Below are 15,873 nucleotides of genomic sequence, written 5' to 3'. Positions count from 1 at the left end.
TTCCATACAAATTTAAGGACTATTTGTTCCAGTTCTTTGAAAAATGTCCTCGGTATTTTGATCGGGATAGCATTGAAAGTGTAGATTGCTCTGGGTAGTATGGACATTTTAACTATGTTAATTCTTCCAATCCATGAGCATGGAATATTTTTCCATCTTTTTATGTCTTCCTCAATATCTTTCAAAAGTGATCTATAGTTTCTAGCATATAGGTCCTTTACGTCTCTGGTTAAGTTAATTCCAAGGTAACGCATGGTTTTTGGTGTTATTGTAAATGGGATGGATTCCCTAATTTCTCTTTCTTCAGTCTCTAATCCTGTTTTTGACCATTTGCAGATGGGAAAGTTTTATTGGAAGTTTTAGGAGGACAGTTTGTGTCCTAAGATTTTTTTTTTTTAAACTAAGCCTATAGTTGGTAACCTTACATAGTCGATAACGTTATACATTGTATTTGTTCAGGTATCATGGTTCACTGAATGTGGTAGATTCTTAATACTTGTTAATGTGTTATTATTTATGTTCCCCTGTGACTGAGAAAGATGATTACTAGGCTTGTGGTCCCTTTTACTTTTGACTCATGTAGAACGTGTCCTTTTATTTTTGGCTTCAGGCACTATATTTATAGGGCTTACTCTTGGTTGTAACTTTATCTCTGCTCTATCAGCTGCCTGACCTCTATGGTACTGCATAAATATGAAAAGTATGTAAAGCTGTCTTTTTTCATCCTCTTAAGCAATTAGATTTTGCCAGCTTCTTCTCCCCTGGAGACTTGTACCGTTTTGCTATTTTGTCTTATAGTCAGATAACGCAGTTACTGTTAACTCTAAAAATAATTAATTTAAAGGAAAGAAACAGTGCTGTTTTTAATCTAAAGGAGTCCATAACCATTGTCTGGCTTTAGAATGTGTTTAACTTCTATTTTGTAGTTTGGTATCTAGAGTTTGGTAGTCTAGAATTTCACAATGTTTGAAGCATTGCTGTAAAGTGGCTCTATGAGTATCTATTAATAACTCAGAAGGAACTAGAAAATTACTACCCAGCTTCCCTTCTAGCTTCTCTAAACTTCTTTTTCTCATGTTGACCTTCTCGCACATCTCTCAAGAGTTACCTGGTTTTTGGTGTCTAGAACCCCCTTGTACTCATGGCAGGTAGAGCAGGATTAATACCTAAAGCTCTATAACATCTTATTCTAATCACAGATCCAGATGTTTACTGCGTTTTAAAATTAAATGCTGGACCAGCAGAAGGCACATAAAAATTTAGCTTGTGCTTTTTCTTTCTTGATTTTAGTCAAATAAATCTCCCATCCACTGAAGTGTCTATTAGACAATAATTTGGAGATTAGTAAGAACTGTAATTTTTTTCACACCCTGGTTGGACTCCAAATACAATACAACCACTAATTGCTAACAGTTATTGAGAGCTATTGTGTGAGGCACTCTTCTGAGTGCTTTATACATATTAATTCTCTTAATCTTTAAACCCTCTTAGAATGGTACTATTATAAGCCTATTTTGTAGATGAGGCACAATGATTTGACACTTTTAAGCTAATGCTTAAGCATAAAAGAAAGAGAAAGTAGAAGGTCTCTGCAGTTGTGAGCAACTGCTCTGTTTTCACTAAAGATAATTTTTAAAAAAAATTTAGATGTAATTCACATAACATTGAATTTATCATTTTGAAATATACAGTTCAGTGGTTTTAGCATATGCACAATGTTGTGCAACCATCATCACTGTCTAATTCAATCACTCCATAAGGAAGCCTAGTACCCTTTAAGTGGTCGCTCTCCGTTCCACCTTACCACCAGCCCCTGGCAACCAGGAGTCTGCTTTCTGTTTTTATAGATTTGCCTATTTGGGACATTTCATATAAATGGAATCATTTAATACATGGCCTTTTGTGTCTAGCTTCTTTCATGTAGCATGTTTTCAAGTTTTATCCAGGTTGTAGCATGTATCTGTATTTCGTTTCTTTTGTTTTTGCTGAATAATATTCAATTATACGTATATACCATGTTTTGTTTATCCATTCATCAGTTGATGGACATTTGGGTTGTTTCCACTTTTTGGCTATTATGAATAATGCTACTATGAACATTTACATACAAGTTTTTATGTGGATATATGTTTTCATTGCTCTTGGGCTTATACCTAGGAGGGGAGTTGCTGAGTCATATGGTAACTCTGTGTTTAACCATTTGAGGAACTGCCAAAACATTTTCCAAAGCCGCAGAACCATTTTACATCCGCCCCCACTGTATGAGGGTTTTAATTTCTCTATATCTTTGTCAATACTTATCCTATTTTTTATTCCAGCCATCCTAGTGGGTGTGAAGTGTTATCTCATTATGGTTTTGATATGCATTTGCCTAGTGACTAATGATGTTGAGCATCTTTTCATGTGTTTATTGACCATTTGTATATCTTTTTTTGAAAAATGTCTATTCAAGTCCTTTTCCCATTTTCTAAGATTTTATTTATTTTTGCGAGAGAGAGTGAGCGCGCATGCACATGCACACAAGCGGGGCTGGGGGGGGAAGGAGCAGAGGGAGAACCAGACTCCCCACTCTCTCTAATAAATAAACAAAATCTAAAAAAAAAAAAAAAATACACCTAACTTAACAAATGTCATAGCTTAACCTAGCCTACCTTACATGTGTTCAGAACACTTATTAGCTTACAGTTGATCAAAATCATCTAACACAAAGCCTTTTTTATGACAAAGTATTGAATGGCTCATGTAATTTATTGAATATGATAGTGAAAGTGAAAAACAGAATGATTATATGGGCACAGAATGGTTTTAAGTGTATCTGTTGTTTACCCTTGTCATGATCTGGCTGGGAGCTGTTGCTTGCTGCCACTGTCCAGCATCATAAGAGAATATCATAGTTACATATCAGTAGCCAGGGAAAAGATCAAAATTTGAAGTATGGTTCATACTGAATATGTATCACTTTCACACCATCATAAAGTCGAAAAATCGTTAAGACAAACCACTGTAAGTAGGGGACTGTATTTATTCTGGATATTAGAGCTTTATCAGATTTAGGACTTTTAAATATTTTCTCCGATTCTGTGGGTTGTCTTAACTGTTCTTTTTAAATTTATTTCTTTGAGTATAAATGCAATATTTCCACAAGCAGTAGAGGGTAGTGGTGTAAGAGTGCTAACTCTGGAATCAGCTCGCATGGGTTCAGATTTTGGCTTACCATGTGACTTTGGGCACATTCCTTCTCTATATCTTAGAAATGTTTTCAAAATTTGGGATGTACTGTATGGTGACTAACATAACATAATAAAAAATTATTATTATTATTTTTAAAGATTTTATTTATTTATTTGACAGAGATAGAGACAGCCAGCAAGAGAGGGAACACAAGCAGGGGGAGTGGGAGAGGAAGAAGCAGGCTTCCCAGCGGAGCAGGGAGCCTGATGCGGGGCTCGATCCCAGAACGCTGGGATCACGCCCTGAGCCAAAGGCAGACGCTTAACAACTGAGCCACCCAGGCGCCCCCATAATAAAAAATTATTATAAATAAAAAAGAAATGTTTTCAAGATTAAGTGTTTGTATGCATAAAACTTGTAGAACAGTGCCTAGCACGTAGTGAATGCTCAACAAATGTTATTTAAAAATAGAAATAATTAAAAATAAAAGTATGATTCTTCATTGTAGAGAACATTGAAAAAATGGGAGGATCCAAACAAATTCAAAAACTCTTTGTCCTATTACCAAGAGAGAACCACTAGTTACAGTCTGATAAATGTTTATGAGCCTTTTTGAATTAAAAAAAAAAAAGTTGTAATAATTTTCACAGCTTGCTTTTTTTTTTCATTTCACATGTCCTGAGCAGTTTCTCTTGATGTTAAATGTGACTTTTAAATGGCTAATATTCTGTTGTATGGTCGTATCATAATGAATTTAAAATTTTTTCCCATTTTGATTATTTAGATTGCTTAGAAGCTTCAAATTTATAAATAAGACTGTAGTGAGCATCTTTGAAAACCAGTCTTGTTCAAGTTTCTGGTTATTTCCCTAGGATAGATTCCTAGAAGGAGAATGACTGGGTCAAAGGGTGTGAATGCTATCACGAGTAGCAGCACTATGTATGAACCGTCTCAGACCAGAAACCTTTGAGTCATCTGATTGCCCCTCTGAGTTGTGTCTGGTGACCCTGTGACTTACACCCTAAATATGTAGCATATCTACCTGCTTCTCTCATTCCAAGTGGCCATCCTTTAGGCGGGGTTAACCTGCCCTCTTATCAGCATAGTTGCGGCAGTCTTGTCCCTGGTCCTCTGCACCCCCTGCCCTCCCCATCCAGGCCATTTTTCATATTGAAACCAGAGACAGTTTTTAAAAAAACAAATCTCATCCATTTTTCTGCTTAAAACACTTAAGTGGCTTCCATAACCCTTAGGCAAAAGGCCAAAATTTTTGTGTGGTGTAGAAATCTCTGTTTGCTTCATCAGCTTAATCCCTCTCCCTGAGCTCAGGCCAAACAGGCATTTTTTTTTCAGCTTTTTTATTTCCAGAGGTTTGCTTCTCCTTTCTTCAAGGCCTTTGCATGTAGAGTCCAGCCATTCTTTTCTCCTTTCCCATTTTCCCTTACTGTAGCTTTGCCTGGTTAACTCCTTCAGATCTTAGCTCAGATGTTGTTTTCTCATGGAAGTCTTTCCTGATCATAGTGCCTCTGCTTCCCAGATCAGGGGCAGCTTCTCAGTGGTCTCAGAGCACCTTGTATTTCCCAGTAGCACTTAGCTCAGTTAGAATCACGGGGTTAGTCTGTAAGTAAGTAACTATTTAAAGTCTGTCCTCCCCTCCAGAAGGCGGCCTTCTCGAGGGCCAGGGTCAGGCCTCACCATGGGCTGAGCACCTAATGGACACTCAGATCTTCATGGAGTAAAAGAATGAAAGGCCTTTGGTACATATGGCAAAGTGCTTCGCAGAAAGGTGGTTTCCGTTTATTCTCCTGTCAGAACATGCGAGGGTGCCTGTCCATTCCTTTGCTCAAACTGAGATTCATCTTTAAAAAAAAATCAAACTGATATTTTTATATAGTCCAATCTCATTAACATTTTATTCTTATTTATTTAGAAATTCTTTCTGTATCTTAAAAATAGGTAAATATTCTAATATTTTCTTCTAATAGCTTGATTTCCCTTTTACATTTTACTCTGTATCCTTTCCATATTTATCTTGATGTATGGTGTTCACTGACTTTTTTAGTTAAGTTGGAAATAACAATACCTTTTATTTCAGTACCATCTACTGAATAATCCTTTTTTCCCCTACTTTGAAATCATCTTTGTTATATTATATTATATTATATTTATATAGTATATAAATATATACTATATTATATATATTATATATAATATATACTATATTATATATTATATATAATATATACTATATTATATGTTATATTATATTATATTATATTTATATAGTATATAAATATATACATCTTTGTTATATTATTTATATTTATATAGTATATTTGTTATATTACTGCATTCTTATAAATTCCAGCATCTGTTTTTGGACCATGTATTGAGCTATCAGTTTTGAAGCTATTTTTTAAATGCTATTTTAGCAACTGACATGTATTTTAATATTTGAAAGAACAACTCATCCTCCCTAATTACTCTTCTTTCTTAGTATTTTCTTGGATGTTATTGAATTTTATTCCTGTAAATGAATTTTAAAGTTAAGTAATGTACTCATGTTAAACAAATCCTGTTGGGATTTTCAGTCAAAATTCATTAAGTGCTGTAAGTTAATTCAGAAAGAATCTACCTTATGATAATACTGTCATCTTCCTATACAAGAATATATCATTATCACCTAGCAAGTCCATTTCATCTCTCAGTGAAAAGATTTGGGGTTTTCATATAGGTCTACAAATTTCTTAAAATACTATAAATATAAACTTTTTATAGCTGGCATGAAGGAAATCATTTTTACCTATTATATTTTTCTAACTAGTTGTGTTGAGTAGATTTTTAAAAGCCATTTATTTTTGTATTTTTTATCCAGCTATTTATTAGTGTACGTAGTTAAAGTTTATTCTTGTGGGTTTTCTAGGAAGACAGGCATCTGATCTTAAAATCAGTGATAACCTTGTTTCCTTCCTATTGAATGATTTCTTATTTTTGTTTTAGGTCTTGGTTTGAGTTTTTCTAGAATGCTTGAGATAATAGTAATTATACTATTTGAATTGTATGTATCTCTTAGTTTATTTTTAGAAGCAGATAATAGTATCTCATAGCTCTTTGAAAGGATTCTGGATCGAATTCATTTGGATCATATAGGCCCAGTGGCAATACTATACCTCAGCTGGCAGTAATTTAGGAAAAACAGTTGTAAAAATAACCCTAAGCATTTGTAGATGGGGGTGCAATGATGGTCAAAAGTACCCACATTCCATGCAGTGTTTCTTGCTTGTAAAATGATGAAGTCTAGGGGTGCCTTGGTGGCTCAATCGGTTAAGTATCTGCCTTCGGCTCAGGTCATGATCCCTGGGTCCTGGGATGGAGCCCCACGTAGGTGTTCCTGCTCAGTGGGGAGCCTGCTTCTCCCTCACCCTCTGCCACTCCCCCTGCTTGTGCTCTCTCTCTCTGTCAAATAAATAAATAAAATCTTTTAAAAAATAAAATGATGAAGTCTAAATATTTGTTTCCCTACCCTGCAAGACGTATTTTAGGACTCCCTTTTATGAGAGTTAGAAGCAAACTCAACTTTTACACTACTTCCAAATCCTGAGCTCAGTTGAGCTGCTTCTTACCTAGCACTTTGACAGTAAGTGGGATGAAAATTGCAGCTGCCTAGGCTACTTCAGTGTTAAATGAAAGAACAATAATAATAAAGTTAGAAAGGAATAATTGCATTGCAAAAAATAAACTAAGAAAAACAACTGTACTACCCAGAAAGAAATTGTCATGATAACAGAATGAAAACAGTACCTTTGGTGCTGCTACTTCTAGGAAGGAAAAATTCAAAAGATTCTATTTTGAAATCACTATGTAAATGTAAAAAAGTCTGTCATTTCCATTCATTCCATTCATCGTAATTTTCTCCTGACAGTAACAGTTCCCACATGTAATTTTTGCCCTTTTAGATTTTCATTTTTTAAAGTACAGAATTGGCTGTGACAGAGAACAAAGTCCCCTGATAAGGCTGCAATGCAGACATGCCTGTGAAAACCGGCCTACAACTGTACCCCCCAGGGACAAGTGTCTCAAGTAATGGCTTTAGTATTCAGTTCGATCAGTTGGATTGAATTTTATGAAGTGAAAACTCGTAAGACAGTGTGATGACTTCAGGCTTCCTTTGGAGCTTACGGAAATGACTATAAAACGACTCCTATTTCCCAGAACCATGCAGCTTTCTTGCCACATGGGTTTTTGTTTGTTAAAAAAAAAACAAAACAAAACTGTGTATTCCTATGTTGTTGGGGTAAATTCTTTTTTTTTTTCTTTTTTTAAGATTTTATTTATTTGAGAGAGAGAGAACAAGTGGAGGGGAGAGGCAGAGGGAGAGGGAGAAGCAGGCTCCCCACTGAGCAGGGAGCCCAACACGGAGCTCGATCCTAGGGATCCAGGATCGTGACCTGAGCTGAGGGCAGATACTGAACCGACTGAGCCACCCAGGGGCCCCTGTTGCTGGGGTAAATTCTTGATGATGATGTTGATAATATTAAGAACATATATATATATATTGATAGGTTACTGAGTGGCAGGCACTGTTCTGAGTGCTTCTCAAAAATTGTCAAATTTAAATAGTTCTTAAATATTGCGGATTTTTATCTTTTAGATAAATGTACTCCTGTAAAGTCTTCCTGCTTCTCAAAGTCAGATGACAAGTTGATGAAGTAGATGAATTAGGATGACTCTTTGACATACACCCTCCCCTCTGTTACGTCTCTGCCATTCTAAGGTTATAGGAAAAAAGAGAGGAGGGGGGAAAGATGGTCAAGATAATCCTAGGTAGTTCAGGCAGAAATGAGGGAAAAGACAGAAGCTGTTGAAGAGTTTGAATACCCTTCTCCTCTTACTACTAATTCAGGTAACTTTTTGAAGTTAATGTTAAGAATCAGAATTAGCGCCCATAACTGAGCATCTGCTATGTTTCAGCTATTGTGCTAACTGATTTACGTGCAGGTCTGTATCACTTAAAAGGATTTCATGTTGATCATAATCAGATTTCTTGAATATTAACTTTCCAGCGTGCATTGAAAATATTCTACTTGTTACCAAAAAAATTCATTTTATCACAATTTGGAAGAATAATTCTTATATAAATGAGTGATGCCCACAATAACGAACCATTCTGGACAGACAGTAGACTTCTCTCTAAGCTTTCCTGATCAACCCTCTTCTCTGGGTCTTTGCCTTTTCTTATTTTTCTATGGCACAGAATTTTGCTTTTAATTAGGTAATGCCTCAAATTTCCTATTATTCTGGCTAAAATTTTATTTTTGTCTAAATATATTCTCAGTTCAAGAGTATTACTCTCTCTTTTATGTTCCCACAAGCCTGAGCTAGTTACAAATTAGGTACTTAATAAACGATTCTGAAATAAATGAGTTAATGAATAAATGATAGACTTTAAGTTGCTATTGGCCACTTAATGATTCTGAGGAGCTATGTATGATACATGTGCACTATAAAGTCAGAAAATTTTCAAAAGATGTCATTGCTTTTTTTCTTTTTTAATCTGAAGAAATAGCTCTCAATTTTTGGTGTCAGGATCCCTTCACACTTAAAAATTATTGAGTTCCCCAGTACAGAGAAGATGAGCATGGCCCTTGGATAAGGATGACATACAGCTTCATGAAGCATTCCGTATTTTCTGTAATATTTAGAAACGCAATGGATGCTGTACCTTTAAAAAAATCATTGAGTTCCCCAATGAGCTTTTGTCAATGTGGATTATATCTAATGGTGCTTACCATATTATAAACCAAAACTGAGACATTATTAAAATATGAGAACATAAATATGTATTCCACTAGTTGTCAGAGCAGTGACATCAACTAATGTCATGTAACTTCTGGTAAACTCCACTGTACACTCATGAGAGAATGAGAATGAAAAATATCAGAGTATTATTGTGAAAATAGTTTAGACCTCACAGACCCCTGAAAATATCTTGGAATTAATCATCTAAAGTATACCACTGGGGCACCTTGGTGACTCAGTCAGTTAAGCATCTGCCTTCAGCTCAGGTCATGATCCCAGGGTCCTGGGATTGAGCCCCACATTGGGCTTCCTGCTCAGCGGGGAGCCTGCTTCTCCCTTTCCCTCTGCTGCTCTCCATGCTTGTTCTCTCTCTCTCTGTCAAATAAATACATAAAATCTTTAAAAAAAAACTAAAGTATACCACTGGATTACTGAATCAGGCTATACTAAGGGTAGTCTTTAATCTTAAGGTTGAAACCTTGTTTTATGTTAAATCATGAGTATTGTGAGTATTGCAGATGGTTCTAATTATATAGCAGGTGCAAAATTAATTTTTAGTTAATGTTAAATGATAGTTAATATTTTTTTGGTTGAAATTATCTTCATTTAAAAAAAAACGACAGTATTTGGAAATTGTGTTCAGTGTACATTTAAAATTGGGTTCTTTTACATTGCAGTTCCTCAGTTTGAAACCACGTGTGGTTCTGTAGAAGCTGCGCTGGAAGATTTCCTGAGCTGGAACTGTGACCAGCCTACTATGTCTGGACCATTTAGAGATTACGATCATTCCAAATTCTGGGCTTATGCTGACTATAAATATTTTGTCAGCCTATTTGACGACAAGGCAGATATTTTCCAGGTAAGGCAATACATTCCTTTTAATCATGGTAATAATTTATTCTTGAGGAAAGATCACAAATTAGAACCTCTCTCGTACCCTATTCCTTCACTGTCATCTTCTCTCAAAAATAGTCACTGTGAGTCTTAAGTATTTTATCCACTCAAGCCAAAAGATTTGCTCAGGTGAAGTGTAATGTTTGGCTCACATGGATGACCAGCCTTGTCACTGGTTTCCTACTCACCAAACTTCTTACACACTCTCTCGTTCGCCTTTGAACAGTGCCTGCCTGGGTTGGTTTGGAGTATATGGGAAGCATAGATTGTGTATGGAACTTTATTTCCTCCTGACCTACATATATGTTTTTATTCTGTTAGGCAGATGGAAGTACAGCACTGATTATTACTTGAAGAGGCGTTCACGAAATCCTGGAGGCATTCCAGGCTTCTGCTGCTGCCATCCCTCCCTGCTCTGGGGGTTAGTACAGGTTAATGGCCTGAGGCAGAGAGCGCTGGGCTCCTGGTATTTGATTGCAGAAGTCCTGCAGAAGTATGGGAGTGCTTGCAGAAGTAAGAATGTGGAAATTCTTTGTCATGTGTTGACATAACTGACAGCAGAGTTTGCAGACTATCATATCCTCTTTTAAGTGTTTTCTACCTCAAACTGCCAGCTTATTTTGTGGGGTGATTTCACAAACTCCCTGTTCTGGTTTCCGTGTGTGTCTTAGGCATGAGGCAGGAATGGGAGTAGTTCCAGGAAGCTGTTTGGATGACTCTGCCTTACCCATAATCAGGTCAGGGCTCCAAAGTCCTTTATCCTGCCCCTGATCCTTTGTCCAGAGAAGTATTTCATTACTGCAGGCTGTCATGCCCCCACTACCCGGCCCCCTGGACTGCTCTCCTGCCCATCATCATCACCGCCTCTCTGGACTTTCCTCTCACATAGACTGATAGTCTTAGGCTTTTTTTTATGTTTGAATTCCAGTTCGTTAACATACAGTGTGGTGTTAGTTTCAGGTGTACAGTGTTGTGATTCAGCATCCCCTAGGTCACCCAGTGCTAATCACAAGTGCACTCCTTAATCCACATCACCTGTTTGTTTCCTTTTCCATCAGCCTGTGTTTTTCTTTTTCACTTCAAGTCAAGGTGTAGATGCTGAGGTTTACATAGTTATTGTAATACAATGATCAATACTTTGTAGCTTTAAAAATTTTTTTTAAATGCTTACTTAAATTTTGCTTTTTATAAAAGAAGGAAAAATGTATCACTTGTCTCAGAATTGTTAGTTGAGTATATATTTTTCTCATAACTATGAAAGAATGCATCCATTTTCATTGAAAACATTCAGTAGATGCTTTCTGAATCCAAAGTCTATACCAAATCCAAATACTCATTTTTAAGTGATAATTTTGAGATAATTTTTTTTCTTATAACATTATCTGTGATCACTTTATAAGGCTTTAACCCTGGAACTTTTAGATATCATAGTTAACTTTTAGAGTCGTTTATTATATTTCTTGTACTCTCACTCATCCTGTAGATTAGACTAGTACTTTTGTACTCCGTATTTCAGGTAAAACATTGTGTAATAGTAATATTTATCAAGTACCCCTTATACTTGGTACTTTTCTAAGTGCTTACGTTTGCAATCATCACAGTAACCCTGTGATATAATAATTAAAAGAGGCACCAAGAAGTAAACCTTTTGTGAAATTCTACAGCTAAGAAAAGAGTAACCCGGGCAGTCTGTCCTGCAAGCTGTAACGGCTGCACTGTATGCATACACAGGGTCCGAATACATCTAGTTCTTTAGGGCCCCACAGCTAGGAGTAAGGACTTCCATTTCTGCCAAGTCTGGGCTCTCTCTACCTTGCATGAATCTCTCATCTCTCTCCATCAGTCCTTCCATCTCATCCCAGGCATGACAGCACTGGGCAGGCATGTGTCCTGTCCATTAAGTGTGGATATAAAAGGCCTTTTGGTAGTGTGCCGGAATTCTAATTGAACCTTATAGAAACCTGATGTTTCCAGTTCAATGAGTTTTTGGTCAGCTCACATTATGGTGATTAATTTGGATTAGAACAGGGGAATCTGCTATGAACTACAAATGATTGTATCATTTTTTATCTCAGAGATTTCTGAGCACCAAGTCTTACATCACAGGTACCTAAGTTGTTTTCCTTTTACCACTATAATTCATTCATTCACCACATCTTACTACTTAACTGTTTTAAGCTTTCTTCCATCTGTTATAAAATGGTGGGTAGTTAAACATTAAAACAGATAAATTTTTAAAATTTTTATTAATTCATTTAAAGTAAAATCTTTATGTGTGAACATAATAACATTTTTATGAAAATAACTATATTCGAAAAATTTTTTAAATGTTATAAGAGGAGTGGCATTGTTTTACATTTTTGCAAGTCTTGTTAATGTCTGGCTTCATAGAAGACAGCTGCATTCTATCTGCTTCTTTATTCAGTCTATTAAAATTTGTTGGTTTGTTTGAAGTATATGAAGAATATGTTGCCTCACACATATATGTGGCTGAAAAAATAGGAATATTTTAGAGACTTTTTGAGATAATTGTGAACTATAATTGTACATATGTTTCTTTTTCAGTTTAGGTTGGTCAGTTTTTGTGTCATGTATTTTGAAACTGTTATTATGTTCATATACATTTAGGATTATTATGTCCTCTTAATTGATTAATCTTATACCATGATGAAATGATCCTCTTTCTCCTGGGTTTTTCCTAGTTCCGAAGTCTACTTTGTTTAGTTTGACGTTGGTTAGAGTTAGCATGAAAAAGGAATACTTACTATATGGTTCCATTTATATAAAATTGTAGAACTTGCAAATAAATTTATAGTGACCAAAAAAGATCAAGAACAAGGGGCTAGAGAGCGGTGGGTTACTAAGGATCACAAGGAAACGTGGACATGATCAAAATGTTTGCCATCTCGATTATAGCACTGATTTCTCACATGTCCATGTATGTAAAAATTCACCAAATTGTACACTTTAAATATATGCTGTTTATTATGCATCAATTGTACCACAATAAAGCTGTTTTAAAAACAAAAGTATACAATGCTGCCTGGTACATTTTGGTTCCACTGTCTTGACACCAGCAATTTTATTCACCATTCTTTTTTATGCCATCAATGCAAATGTCAACACAGAGAAATAGGCAGATACCATCTTAATAGTATTATGAACATAATTTCAACCTTACAGATCCTTTGAAAGGGTCTCAGTGACTCCCAAGGAGTCCATGGACCACCTTGAGAACTTCTGGTTTACAACATCACTTCTGATATTACTCTTTTTTCCTCCAGTTCTGACTCCCCCTCTAATCAATTCTAAAACAGTTTCTCATGAAGATACATTCCGATTCATGCTATAGATTAAATATTGAAATATATTAATCATGTTCACAAAAATGTCATGACTTAAAATTCTATAAGAATAGCATTTAAAACTCTCCCCAATATGACTGAGGTGACCTGTCCCCTAGGCCTATGTCCCGTTGTCTCCTTGCTGAGAGCTGGACCACTTTGTTCTCTCTCGTCTTCTGACCTTTGCTTATGCTCTTCTCTACTTCTGTCTATTAAAATGCTACTTCTTAGGGCCTGGCTCAGATTTAGTCTTGGCTGTGAAGCCTTCTCAACCCCTGTACCCACAGCTATCCATCCCTTGCCTTCATTCCTGTATGTTTTATTTGGATTTTTATTTAAGTGGCACATGACATAGAATGTTTGTGTCTTGTTTCTCTAACAATATTAGTCCTTTGGGAACAGGGACTATGTTTTATAACTTTTTATTCCTCCAGACTGCTAACATAGTGTGTTATGTATTCCTCCAAACTGCTTACATTATGTATTATGAATACATAATAGGTGCTTGAATGATTACAGAAGAGAATTTTTTTCCTACTATTACCATTTCTTGTTTTGTTAGTTCTTTGGTTCTTAGCATATTCCAAGGAATGTTTTAATTTATACCCGTAGTTTCACCTTTGTCAAATTCTCTGTGGGTTCTAATTAATCGTAACATTTGTCAGTCTTGATAAGAATTTCTTAGCTCTCTTCAGCCTTCTACTAGTTTTATAAGTTTTTACTTATAAACTGTAAAATTACCATCTGTTAACTCTTCTTCCACAAATTAAAATTATCCATGGATAAATACATAATATTTACATATACTGATAAGTAGTCTGGCAAATATACTGATATGATTGAAAAATATCGTATAGACTTAGAGGTAGCCTACAATTGTGATTTTGACACTTAACTGACTTTGATGTATGGCAAATGAAGTTAGTCCCATTAGTTTTTAGTTGTCCATCACATCATTGATGAATCTAAATAAAACTTAATTTGGAACATTTTGTTCTCTACTTCCCAAAAAAGATAGGGTTTTTGTAACAGTCCCACATAAAATTTCTTCCTCTCTCATTCATTGGTAAGAATGACAGGTCTTACCTTTTGTCATTATCAATGAGAATCATCATAATTGAAGCTATTTAGAATCAACATATAGCAGACAGGATTTTGCCCCAACGGTGTCTCCCAGGTAGATTCTATTTTATGTTGTGACTCAGATTGGCTGCTGTGATTCAGGAGCCCTGTTAAGTCACTGGGACACAGAATTGCACAAAATGTGTTACATGGTAGATTAGTTCTGACCTGTCTTGGACCTTATAACGTAGTTATGAGAGTATCTTGAAAATGAGCCAGGTGGTTTAGTAATGATTAAAAGGGTTTGATGGCCAGTGATGCTTTCTGATGAGGCAAATCGGTGTGTAAGGATTTGGGTATTTATCCAAGCCTGTCGGTCGAAAGCTAGCTACATCTTTTCTGCTCATATTACCTAAGGTAGTTTTCCTAAGGAAAAAAGAGCCTTAAGTACTTGCTAATTTATAATGTCCACTTACGGGGCTGTTTAAAACTTAAATTGAAGTATTTATCCTTTATAAGTTTCATATGTAATTATAATTAATTGTATTGTTTTAAAGTTTCATTTTTGTTGTTTTGACCAATACTGTGTTTTCTTTTTTTTTTTTTAGACATAGAACTCAATTATGGAATTATGTGTGATCAGTTTTTCTGTATTTTTGATATAGGCATGGAGAATTAATAGAATGAGACAACTTTTTATGTGACAAAAGAATCAAATTAACCACGGCCATGAGTCACCCAAACAGCACCGTATAGGTAAAAGAACAGTTTTGAGTTGGGGTGTTCTCAGAGCCTAGAGCTTACACCAACTAGCTCATACCGAATCTGGGCTCTGGGAACACCCTAACTCAAAATATACCATCTGTTAGAATGAAACAACTTAAGAATGGATTATTTTTTGGTGATTGGCTTTTTTGCCACTATTCTATATTATAAGCATCTTACCAGTTTTCTTTAGTTCTTTGGTTAAAACTAAAATTATGGAAGATTCGGTTACTTGTACAACATTTTTAAGATGGTGTTTGATCCTGGAATACTTATTTAACTTGTTAATGGGAACAGATTTAGGAGTTACTCGGGTTCAGCATAATAATAGGTCTAGTTACCTAGGTAAGTTACTCAGCAATCTTTGAGCATTTGTTATACTCACTGTGTTAGGCACTGGAGATGCTAACCTGAATAAAATAAAAGACTGGCCTCCCTGGGACTTTAAAGTAGAATGCAGAAACCAAACCTTAAGACGGAACAGTATAAAATGTGCTATTAGAGTTCAGTATTGTCCCTAACATTATTTTGTCACTTAGACGGTAGTAATAGTTATAGAATAGTATGCATAATCTAGAATATTGAAGTGTACACATTTTGAATTTTTTTAAAATTCAACCAGAGTTTTAAAGTCTCCTATTTAAAGTGTTGGGGACATTTTTATTTTATTTATTTATTTTTTTATTTTATTATTATATTATGTTAGTCACCATACAGTACATCCCCGGATTCCGATGCAAAGTTCGATGCTTCATTAGTTGCGTATAACACCCAGTGCACCATGCAATACGTGCCCTCCTTACTACCCATCACCAGTCTATCCCATTCCCCCACCCCC

The 15,873-nt window shown here is 35.6% G+C and overlaps 1 protein-coding gene and 1 pseudogene across 3 annotated transcripts in view; both read left to right on the top strand.

Annotated features, from left to right (window-relative positions):
* HSPBAP1 (HSPB1 associated protein 1) overlaps nucleotides 1–15,873 on the top strand; it is a 64,549-nt gene that overhangs the window by 15,372 nt on the left and 33,304 nt on the right. For all 3 annotated transcript variants that reach the window (XM_019803110.2, XM_019803111.2, XM_034659503.1), the window contains one exon: nucleotides 9,648–9,829. In XM_019803110.2, the coding sequence (XP_019658669.1) occupies nucleotides 9,648–9,829 (182 nt within the window). The remainder of the gene's footprint in view (nucleotides 1–9,647; nucleotides 9,830–15,873) is intronic.
* LOC117795514 lies at nucleotides 8,791–8,861 on the top strand (annotated as a pseudogene).

Source organism: Ailuropoda melanoleuca, chromosome 1, assembly GCF_002007445.2.
Source record: "Ailuropoda melanoleuca isolate Jingjing chromosome 1, ASM200744v2, whole genome shotgun sequence".
In the NCBI taxonomy this organism is placed as follows: domain Eukaryota; kingdom Metazoa; phylum Chordata; class Mammalia; order Carnivora; family Ursidae; genus Ailuropoda; species Ailuropoda melanoleuca.
This window is presented reverse-complemented; position numbering and strand designations above follow the sequence as displayed.